This window comes from Oncorhynchus mykiss, chromosome 1, assembly GCF_013265735.2.
Source record: "Oncorhynchus mykiss isolate Arlee chromosome 1, USDA_OmykA_1.1, whole genome shotgun sequence".
Lineage (NCBI taxonomy): Eukaryota > Metazoa > Chordata > Actinopteri > Salmoniformes > Salmonidae > Oncorhynchus > Oncorhynchus mykiss.
In genome coordinates this window covers 81,686,872-81,700,137 of record NC_048565.1, presented here as the reverse complement: position 1 = coordinate 81,700,137, position 13,266 = coordinate 81,686,872, and the positions used below count along the sequence as shown (strand labels likewise).

The 13,266-nt window shown below is 47.3% G+C and overlaps 1 protein-coding gene across 2 annotated transcripts in view; it reads left to right on the top strand.

Annotated features, from left to right (window-relative positions):
• Nucleotides 1-13,266, top strand: part of LOC110530466 (SPARC (osteonectin), cwcv and kazal like domains proteoglycan 2) — a 77,355-nt gene that overhangs the window by 25,629 nt on the left and 38,460 nt on the right. Inside the window, exon 2 of one of the 2 annotated variants that reach the window (XM_036986871.1) lies at nucleotides 12,692-12,700. The exons of the other annotated variant lie outside the window; for it this stretch is intronic. Within the exon in view, the coding sequence (XP_036842766.1) occupies nucleotides 12,692-12,700 (9 nt within the window). The remainder of the gene's footprint in view (nucleotides 1-12,691; nucleotides 12,701-13,266) is intronic. 2 annotated transcript variants of the gene reach the window in all.

Sequence of the window (13,266 nt, the reverse complement as noted above, 5' to 3'; positions counted from 1 at the left end):
CAAGGAGCTGCCAGTCTGCAAGGAGCTGCCAGTCTGCATAGAGCTGCCAGTCTGCAAGGAGCTGCCAGTCTGCAAGGAGCCGCCAGAGCTGCCTGTCTGCAGGATGCCGCCAAAGCTGCCAGTCTGCAAGGAGCCGCCAGAGCTGCTAGTCTGCAAGGAGCTGCCAGTTAGCATGGAGCAGCCAGGGCCGCCAGTCAGCATGGAGCAGCCAGGGCCGCCAGTCAGCATGGAGCAGCCAGGGCCGCCAGTCAGCATGGAGCAGCCAGTCAGCATGGAGCAGCCAGAGCTGCCAGTCAGCATGGAGCAGCCTGTCAGCATGGAGCAGCCAGAGCTGCCAGTCAGCATGGAGCAGCCAGTCAGCATGGAGCAGCCAGAGCTGCCAGTCATCATGGAGCAGCCAGTCAGCATGGAGCAGCCAGATCTGCCAGTCGACCAGACTCTTCCAGATCTGCCAGTCGACCAGACTCTTCCAGATCTGCCAGTCGACCAGACTCTTCCAGATCTGCCAGTCGACCAGACTCTTCCAGATCTGCCAGTCGACCAGACTCTTCCAGATCTGCCAGTCGACCAGACTCTTCCAGATCTGCCAGTCGACCAGACTCTTCCAGATCTGCCAGTCGACCAGACTCTTCCAGATCTGCCAGTCGACCAGACTCTTCCAGATCTGCCAGTCGACCAGACTCTTCCAGATCTGCCAGTCGACCAGACTCTTCCAGATCTGCCAGTCGACCAGACTCTTCCAGATCTGCCAGTCGACCAGACTCTTCCAGATCTGCCAGTCGACCAGACTCTTCCAGATCTGCCAGTCGACCAGACTCTTCCAGATCTGCCAGTCGACCAGACTCTTCCAGATCTGCCAGTCGACCAGACTCTTCCAGATCTGCCAGTCAGCCAGGATCTTCCAGATCTGCCAGTCAGCCAGGATCTTCCAGATCTGCCAGTCAGCCAGGATCTGCCAGAACCGCCAGCCAGCCAGGATCTGCCGGATCTAACTACCTGCCTGAGCTTCCTCTCAGTGCTGTGCTACCCATCAGTCCCGAGCTACTTCTGTCCCGAGCTGCCCCTCTGTCTCGAGCTGACCCTCTGTCCCGAGCTGTCATTAAGAAGGGTCACCTATCTAGGGACGCTAAGGAGGTGGACTAAAACTGTTATGGAGTGGGGTCCACGTCCAGCGCCAGAGCCGCCACCGCGGACAGATGCCCACCCACACCCTCCCCCATAGGTTTAAGTTGTGCGTCCGGAGTCCGCACCTTGGAGGGGGGGTACTGTCACGTTCTGACCATCGTTCGTGTGTGTTTTCCTTGTTTTAGTGTTGGTCAGGACGTGAACTGGGTGGGCATTCTATGTTGGATGTCTTGTTTGTCTATTTCTATGTCCGGCCTGATATGGTTCTCAATCAGAGGCAGGTGTTAGTCATTGTCTCTGATTGGGAACCATATTTAGGTAGCCTGGGTTTCACTGTGTGTTTGTGGGTGATTGTCCTTAGTGTTAGTTTGCACCAGTTTAGGCTGTTTCGGTTTTCATTACGTTTATTATTTTGCACTGTTTGTATTTGGATTCATGTTGCTATAGTCACAATAAACATGGATCGCAATCTACACGCCGCATTTTGGTCCGACTCTCCTTCACACCTAGAAGACCGTTACAGCTGCCATAACACTTCACCATAACACAACACACTGCTGCCATAACACAACACACTGCTGCCATAACACAACACACTGCCGCCATAACAAAACACACTTCACCATAACACAACACACTGCTGCCATAACACAACACACTGCTGCCATAACACAACACACTGCGCCATAACACTGCGCCATAACACAACACACTGCGCCATAACACAACACACTGTGCCATAACACTGCTGCCATAACACAACACACTGCTGCCATAACACAACACACTGTGCCATAACACAACACACTGCGCCATAACACTGCTGCCATAACGCAACGCACTGCTGCCATAACACAACACACTGCGCCATAACACAACACACTGCGCCATAACACAACACACTGCTGCCATAACACAACACACTGCTGCCATAACACAACACACTGCGCCATAACACTGCTGCCATAACGCAACGCACTGCTGCCATAACACAACACACTGCGCCATAACACAACACACTGCGCCATAACACCACACACTGCTGCCATAACACAACACACTGCTGCCATAACACAACACACTGCCGCCATAACACTGCTGCCATAACACAACACACTGCCGCCATAACACTGCACCATAACACTGCGCCATAACACAACACACTGCCGCCATAACACAACACACTGCCGCCATAACACAACACACTGCCGCCATAACACCACACACTGCGCCATAACACTGCCGCCATAACACTGCGCCATAACACTGCACCATAACACAACACACTGCGCCATAACACAACACACTGCCGCCATAACACAACACACTGCCGCCATAACACTGCACCATAACACTGCTGCCATAACACTGCACCATAACACAACACACTGCGCCATAACACAACACACTGCTGCCATAACACTGCGCCATAACACTGCGCCATAACACTGCACCATAACACAACGCACTGCTGCCATAACACTTCACCATAACACAACACACTGCTGCCATAACACAACACACTGCGCCATAACACTGCGCCATAACACAACACACTGCGCCATAACACTGCTGCCATAACGCAACGCACTGCTGCCATAACACAACACACTGCGCCATAACACAACACACTGCGCCATAACACAACACACTGCTGCCATAACACAACACACTGCTGCCATAACACAACACACTGCGCCATAACACTGCTGCCATAACGCAACGCACTGCTGCCATAACACAACACACTGCGCCATAACACAACACACTGCGCCATAACACCACACACTGCCGCCATAACACCACACACTGCCGCCATAACACCACACACTGCCGCCATAACACAACACACTGCCGCCATAACACAACACACTGCCGCCATAACACAACACACTGCCGCCATAACACAACACACTGCCGCCATAACACTGCACCATAACACTGCGCCATAACACAACACAGTGCCGCCATAACACAACACACTGCCGCCATAACACTGCACCATAACACTGCGCCATAACACAACACACTGCCGCCATAACACAACACACTGCGCCATAACACTGCGCCATATCACAACACACTGCCGCCATAACACAACACACTGCCGCCATAACACAACACACTGCCGCCATAACACTGCGCCATAACACAACACACTGCCGCCATAACACTGCGCCATAACACAACACACTGCTGCCATAACACAACACACTGCGCCATAACACTGCTGCCATAACGCAACGCACTGCTGCCATAACACTGCGCCATAACACAACACACTGCGCCATAACACAACACACTGCGCCATAACACAACACACTGCCGCCATAACACTGCGCCATAACACACTGCCGCCATAACACTGCGCCATAACACAACACACTGCGCCATAACACCACACACTGCCGCCATAACACCACACACTGCCGCCATAACACCACACACTGCCGCCATAACACAACACACTGCCGCCATAACACAACACACTGCCGCCATAACACAACACACTGCCGCCATAACACTGCGCCATAACACCACACACTGCCGCCATAACACAACACACTGCGCCATAACACTGCACCATAACACTGCCGCCATAACACAACACACTGCCGCCATAACACAACACACTGCCGCCATAACACAACACACTGCCGCCATAACACAACACACTGCGCCATAACACAACACACTGCGCCATAACACAACACACTGCCGCCATAACACTGCGCCATAACACTGCGCCATAACACTGCGCCATAACACAACACACTGCTGCCATAACACAACACACTGCGCCATAACACTGCTGCCATAACGCAACGCACTGCTGCCATAACACAACACACTGCGCCATAACACAACACACTGCGCCATAACACAACACACTGCCGCCATAACACTGCGCCATAACACCACACACTGCTGCCATAACACAACACACTGCTGCCATAACACACTGCCGCCATAACACCACACACTGCCGCCATAACACCACACACTGCCGCCATAACACAACACACTGCCGCCATAACACAACACACTGCCGCCATAACACAACACACTGCCGCCATAACACAACACACTGCCGCCATAACACAACACACTGCCGCCATAACACAACACACTGCCGCCATAACACAACACACTGCCGCCATAACACAACACACTGCCGCCATAACACCACACACTGCCGCCATAACACCACACACTGCCGCCATAACACAACACACTGCCGCCATAACACAACACACTGCCGCCATAACACAACACACTGCCGCCATAACACAACACACTGCCGCCATAACACAACACACTGCCGCCATAACACAACACACTGCCGCCATAACACTGCCGCCATAACACAACACACTGCCGCCATAACACAACACACTGCCGCCATAACACAACACACTGCCGCCATAACACAACACACTGCCGCCATAACACAACACACTGCCGCCATAACACAACACACTGCCGCCATAACACAACACACTGCCGCCATAACACAACACACTGCCGCCATAACACTGCGCCATAACACCACACACTGCCGCCATAACACAGCACACTGCGCCATAACACTGCCGCCATAACACAACACACTGCGCCATAACACTGCACCATAACACTGCGCCATAACACAACACACTGCCGCCATAACACTGCCGCCATAACACAACACACTGCGCCATAACACTGCACCATAACACTGCGCCATAACACAACACACTGCCGCCATAACACAACACACTGCCGCCATAACACAACACACTGCCGCCATAACACAACACACTGCCGCCATAACACAACACACTGCCGCCATAACAAAACACACTGCCGCCATAACACAACACACTGCCGCCATAACACAACACACTGCCGCCATCACACAACACACTGCCGCCATAACACAACACACTGCCGCCATAACACAACACACTGCCGCCATAACACAACACACTGCCGCCATAACACAACACACTGCCGCCATAACACAACACACTGCGCCATAACACAACACACTGCCGCCATAACACTGCGCCATAACACAACACACTGCCACCATAACACTGCGCCATAACACAACACACTGCTGCCATAACACAACACACTGCGCCATAACACTGCTGCCATAACGCAACGCACTGCTGCCATAACACAACACACTGCGCCATAACACAACACACTGCGCCATAACACAACACACTGCCGCCATAACACTGCGCCATAACACCACACACTGCTGCCATAACACCACACACTGCTGCCATAACACAACACACTGCCACCATAACACCACACACTGCCGCCATAACACCACACACTGCCGCCATAACACCACACACTGCCGCCATAACACAACACACTGCCGCCATAACACAACACACTGCGCCATAACACTGCCACCATAACACAACACACTGCGCCATAACACTGCCGCCATAACACAACACACTGCGCCATAACACTGCCGCCATAACACAACACACTGCGCCATAACACTGCCGCCATAACACAACACACTGCGCCATAACACTGCCGCCATAACACAACACACTGCGCCATAACATTGCGCCATAACACAACACACTGCCGCCATAACACAACACACTGCCGCCATAACACAACACACTGCGCCATAACACAACACACTTCACCATAACACTGCGCCATAACACAACACACTGCCGCCATAACACCACACACTGCCGCCATAACACAACACACTGCCGCCATAACACTGCGCCATAACACAACACACTGCGCCATAACACAACACACTGCCGCCATAACACAACACACTGCCGCCATAACACCACACACTGCCGCCATAACACAACACACTGCCGCCATAACACTGCGCCATAACACAACACACTGCGCCATAACACAACACACTGCCGCCATAACACAACACACTGCCGCCATAACACAACACACTGCCGCCATAACACAACACATTGCCGCCATTACACAACACACTTCTGCCATAACACAACACACTGCGCCATAACACTGCGCCATAACACAACACACTGCCGCCATAACACAACACACTGCCGCCATAACACAACACACTGCCGCCATAACACAACACACTGCTGCCATAACACAACACACTGCCGCCATAACACAACACACTGCCGCCATAACACAACACACTGCCGCCATAACACAACACACTGCGCCATAACACTGCGCCATAACACCACACACTGCTGCCATAACACAACACACTGCGCCATAACACCACACACTGCTGCCATAACACAACACACTGCGCCATAACACCACACACTGCTGCCATAACACAACACACTGCGCCATAACACAACACACTGCGCCATAACACAACACACTGCGCCATAACACTGCGCCATAACACCACACACTGCTGCCATAACACAACACACTGCTGCCATAACGCAACGCACTGCTGCCATAACGCAACGCACTGCCGCCATAACACAACACACTGCCGCCATAACACAACACACTGCCGCCATAACACAACACACTGCGCCATAACAATGCGCCATAACACTGCGCCATAACAATGCGCCATAACACTGCGCCATAACACCACACACTGCTGCCAAAACACAACACACTGCGCCATAACACCACACACTGCTGCCATAACACCACACACTGCTGCCATAACACCACACACTGCTGCCATAACACAACACACTGCGCCATAACACAACACACTGCGCCATAACACTGCGCCATAACACCACACACTGCTGCCATAACACAACACACTGCGCCATAACACTGCGCCATAACACCACACACTGCCGCCATAACACAACACACTGCGCCATAACACTGCTGCCATAACGCAACGCACTGCTGCCATAACACAACACACTGCCACCATAACACAACGCCCTGCTGCCATAACACAAAACAGTGTTGCCATAACACAACATGTTGGATGAGAGAAGACTGGAGAGAGGAGGATGGAAGAGAGGTGAAAGGGGATGAGATAAAAGAGGGAAGATGTAAGGCAGTGGAAAGAAAAAGAAAGTGAGATATAAACAGCGGGAGAGAGACGACTGAGGAGAGAAACTGAGAGCCAAACATATAGAGAATGATACAGAGACTGAGAGAACACTATAAATGAGGACAGTATAGACTGCAAAGTTTTACACAGGCTAAAATCAGCAGTTGGATGCCAGGCCAAATGAGAGCTGCCCAGCAGGTAATGTGATGCAGCAGGGCAGAACTGAATTTACTCGGAAGCAGAGGCAGAGCAGAACTCACTTTATCTCGCTCTCTCTGTCATCTCAGAGAGCAATAGCTTCTGTAAAGAAACATCCCCCATTTTGACCCTTTATTGATGAGCGGTTGTAGGCTCAAATGGTAAGAGTGTGATGCTGGCAACCCCATGGTTGTGGGTTCAATTCCTGCAGGCAACAGATGTGCATACTGATACTGAAGTCAGTCACTGAGTAATGTCAGGAGTGAAGGTGTTCATATGGCCTTTCCCTGTGAGATTAGTGTTGCTCTGATACGATGCGGATAGTTGCTCCTTCCTCGTCTAGACATGATATTGTGTATGGATAGTCATGCATGCATAGATTGTCATCTGAGGTGCATGTCCCACTACCTTCTGTTTTGCTTTTGTGATCCACCCCATCCCCAGTGCTTTCTTTGGGACAACTGAACAGGATACAGCATGTGACAGCTGACATTGACTTAGAAATACCCATCATTCACAGACAAGCATGTGCACATGACCACATCCACACATACAGACTGAGTCTCGTCCCAGTGATATGAGGGATTATACTGTCAGTCAGGGTGAATACACAGCAGGGTGCCATGTCAGATACTGAGACAGCCCAACTTAAGCAGACATGCCACTGAACTTTGGCGACTAGTAAGTATTTTTTAAACCTCCCGCTTTGAGCTGGATGTGTCAATGTGTAGTTCATACATGCAGAATCTGTGAGCAGAATTACTGTCTTACCTCAATTAGCAATGTTTGAAAGCAACTGTTTACTGTAATCTGTGTGGCTCCATTTTCCCTCCACTTTCCCCCATGTTAGCCAGCCCCCAAACAATTTGAGTTCTAGCCAATGAGCTTTAGCCCCTCGCCATTTCATTGACTGCTAGCAAAATGCACACACAGCAGAGCGATAGAGAAAGCAATGATGTGGTGCATATATCTGCACATACAGTATGTGACGTAGTTCTCAATTTTCCGGGGACGACTTTTGGCTCATGAGCGCTACTTTCAGAACTACTGGCTAAAAGTACCAGATCATCTCTTTAAAGGAGTTAAAACTGACAGTGTTACTATATCCCACTTTTAACAGACTTGTGATACGATTGGATTTGGGTTTGAGGTCTTTTGTGTTAGCTACATGCATGCAGTAAGAAAAAGTACATACAGTATGTATCCACTCACTAACTGTAAGTCTCTGGATAAGAGCGTCTGCTAAATGACAAACATGTAAATACATATGCATCCTTCACAAGCCATGTTCTCCCATAACAGAATGATTTGGGATATCATGACCTTCTTTCAGCCTTTTGACATTGCTCAGTTTCCACAAACTGCAATTAAACTTGAAAGTCACCTTGCTACCCTGTGCTGTTTAGAAAATGAGTTCTGCTTCTCGATGCACACTGTTAAATAATGCAAGAGCTTCATCATCAATAACTGGAACGTCAGAGGCAGCCGATTAATGGTCGGCCCGTAAACTCTGACACACGCACTCTTCCCACTGGGCACAGACTTACAGTTTTCCACAATTGTTTACACACGTTTGCTGAATCTTCGGGCCATTTTCCCAAAACTCTAAACACAAAACCACAAACACAAAACTCTACAAATCTCTAGCAAAAGCAAACACTGTGTTCAAAACTGTTCTCTCTTTCCAAAATGTTTTTTTTTTGCATGAAATGACGCACACATGCGTCATAAGAGATCTGTCTACCAACCAACACACTGATGTGCTCAACACAAAACACTACTATGAATATCTCATCAGTAGGTTTATGCATTTTCAGTGTTACACTGTAGCAGGTTGTAAAAGATTGTTACAGTAATGTATACCTACTCAAATATACATAAATAAACACACAAATGCAATACAGTAACAAAAACATTAATTTATTTCCAAAATGCAGTATTTTTGAACACTTGTGTTTTGTATGTAACTCTTTCTATACCCAACAGGAGATAACCAGGAAAAACATTCAGTAAGATAAAGGGTTTTCTGTACAAAAAAATTGAGGTTCATTCTTTCAAAACTCTAAACACAAAAATACAAAAACACATACATTTTGCAAGAAAAAAGACATTGGGCTGCATCCTGCCTCTTATTTAGGTCTACATCACAAGCCATGTTCTTCCTGGCTAAACATCGGGGAAAGAATCTTCTGGAGTGACGGATCCAGCCGCCGAAAGCCCCCACATCAACTTCACCACATGGATTCTCCATTGCCTGGAGAAGAGGCATGCGTGCGAGTGGATGGTGGTCGCACACCTTCCATTGTAGCGGCTCAGGTTGGGCTGAGCTCTCTGCCCAGCCTCCCTCATACTCAATCCATGGTTGAGCACATGGTCAACCAATGTGGCCCTGATCTCATCTGAGACAACTCTCCTTCCTTGTCCTCCTCTTACTCTCACTCCTTCACCTCTAGCTCTTGTGTGGCGGCAACCAGGTGAGGAGTACAAAGACAAGTGTGTCTTGCCTACAGTCAAGCATGGTGGTGGGAGTGTCATGGTCTGAGGCTGCATGAGTGTTGCCGGCACTGGGGATCTACAGTTCATTGAGGGAACCATGAATGCCAACATGTACTGTGACATACTGAAGCAGAGCATGATCCCCTCCCCTCGGAGACTGAGCCGTAGGGCAGTATTCCAACATGAAAACGACCCCAAACACACCTCCAAGACGACCACTGCCTTGCTAAAGAAGCTGAGGGTAAAGGTGATGGACTGGCTAAGCATGTCTCCAGATCTAAACCCTATTGAGCATCTGTGGGGCATCCTCAAACGGAAGGTGGAGGAGTGCAAGGTCTCTAACATCCACCAGCTCCGTGATGTTGTCATGGAGGAGTGGAAGAGGACTCCAGTGGCAACCTGTGAAGCTCTGGTGAACTCCATGCCCAAGAGGGTTAAGGCAGTGCTGGAAAATGATGGTGGCCACACAAAATATTGACACTTTGGGCCCAATTTGGACATTTTCACTTAGGGGTGTACTCACTTTTGTTGCCAGCGGTTTAGACAATAATCGCTGTGTGTTGATTTATTTTGAGGGGACAACAAATGTACACTGTTATACAAGCTGTACACTCACTACTTTACATTGTAGCAAAGTGTCATTTCTTCAGTGTTGTCACATGAAAAGATATACTCAAATATTTACAAAAATGTGAGTGGTGTACTCACTTTTATGATATACTGTGTGTGTGTATATATATGTGTGTGTGTGTGTGTGTGTGTGTATATGTATACATTTACACCTGTGAGGAGTGGGTGTTGCCAATTGGTGTATAGAGCTAGACATTGCGATTGGCGTTGCTTTCCAAAGGGACTGAAGAGATTTTAATTTTGAATGTTGTGCATAATGTAGAGAACTGTGTGTAGTGTTTTGCAGAAAGTGTGATATAGAGTGTAAAGCAGGAATTGTGCTTGTATTCTGCAGACTTGGTTTAGGGATTTGGTACATGAGTTTCAGGTTTCGGTGATTTGCGTTTCAAGTTCCAATTTTAGTGTGGAAACAATTGGGAAATACTGTAAGTTCAACTCCTAGTTTTGATTTACATTTAGTTCAGTTGTCAACTAACGTGAATTCAACATGAAATCAACCAAACATTTTTCCCTGTCATTGGATTTAGGATAAAACTAAATTCCCTTAGGTTGATGACTTTTTGCAAATCCAATCTGTTTTCCACGTTGATTCAACGTGATCACATTTGGGTTGAAATGACATCAGTAAAACTATCTGTAGAGTTTAAAATGCGGAACACATTGAACTGTAGATTTTTCGGTACATGAAAACTTCATCAAAAAGTACATTTTGTGTGCACTACGTCATCACAACCTGATTTTTATCTGCAACAAGTCAGTTTGGTGGAAACACAACACTGATGGGGAAAATGTGCATAAAATATTAACCTCCATGAAAACAAGCCCCCTTGGATGTAGAGAGAGGAGAGCAAGCAGAGACCCCAGGATGCCTTTATGAGTGTGTCACGCTTTATTGTTTCCTCCAGAGAGCTTTTTGGCACCCCCTCTTCCAGGACAGTAAGTGTTTATGGTGATGTATATCCTACGGAGTATATCACCGCTAAGGAGGCAGACCGTATATTTCTCTAAATGGCTATTTACTGTTTTGAGGCCAAGCGACAGGCCGATGTCAGTATACTTAATTTCTTTGGGGTTTGCTATAGAGAATATCACAACCAAACGAATACAGGGACGATATCACAATGTTAATGTATGCTTATCTATTGATACTGGGGAAATATGACTTTTACCTCTATTGATACTGGGGAAATATGACTTTTACCTCTATTGATACTGGGGAAATATGACATTTACCTCTTGATACTGGGGAAATATGACTTTTACCTCTATTGGTACTGGGGAAATATGACTTTTACCTCTATTGGTACTGGGGAAATATGACTTTTACCTCTATTGATACTGGGGAAATATGACATTTACCTCTTGATACTGGGGAAATATGACTTTTACCTCTATTGATACTGGGGAAATATGACTTTTACCTCTATTGGTACTGGGGAAATATGACTTTTACCTCTATTGATACTGGGGAAATATGACATTTACCTCTTGATACTGGGGAAATATGACTTTTACCTCTATTGGTACTGGGGAAATGTGCCCTTTACCTCTATTGGTACTGGGGAAATATGACCTTTACCTCTATTGGTACTGGGGAAATATGACCTTTACCTCTATTGGTACTGGGGAAATATGACCTTTACCTCTATTGGTACTGGGGAAATATGACCTTTACCTCTATTGGTACTGGGGAAATATGACCTTTACCTCTATTGGTACTGGGGAAATATGACTTTTACCTCTATTGGTACTGGGGAAATGTGCCCTTTACCTCTATTGGTACTGGGGAAATATGACCTTTACCTCTATTGGTACTGGGGAAATATGACCTTTACCTCTATTGGTACTGGGGAAATATGACCTTTACCTCTATTGGTACTGGGGAAATATGACCTTTACCTCTATTGGTACTGGGGAAATATGACTTTTACCTCTATTGGTACTGGGGAAATATGACCTTTACTTTTTTTCTGCTGTGCATTCCATGTATGAGCATAAAACAGTCTTATAATGTGTTTTTTGTTGTTATTGCATAATCAATTATATGTTAATTCACTGCTAGCTAAAGCTCTTTGCTATTCATTGTGTCTCTGTGGAGACCATGAATCAAGAGACGCTGTATATTGAACATGGTGATAAATGTTGATGAATACACCTCAGTATATCTGATGTTACATCCTTTAACTATCCCTCTTCTTCTTCTGCCTCTCGTTCTACCAGGAAGTAGAGGTCAGTTTATTTCTTTATCTATATTCTACCCATCCCTTTTTCTTTGATGTCTTTTTTGAATGCTTGTAACTCACTTTCATTGTCTCTGTTTCTCTCTTTATTGCCATGTACACTCTCTCTACCCACCCACCCTAACCTCTCTCTCTTATACAGTGCCTTGCGAAAGTATTCGGCCCCCTTGAACTTTGCGACCTTTTGCCACATTTCAGGCTTCAAACATAAAGATATAAAACTGTATTTTTTTGTGACGAATCAACAACAAGTGGGACACAATCATGAAGTGGAACGACATTTATTGGATATTTCAAACCTTTTTTAACAAATCAAAAACTGAAAAATTGGGCGTGCAAAATTATTCAGCCCCTTTACTTTCAGTGCAGCAAACTCTCTCCAGAAGTTCAGTGAGGATCTCTGAATGATCCAATGTTGACCTAAATGACTAATGATGATAAATACAATCCACCTGTGTGTAATCAAGTCTCCGTATGAATGCACCTGCACTGTGATAGTCTCAGAGGTCCGTTAAAAGCGCAGAGAGCATCATGAAGAACAAGGAACACACCAGG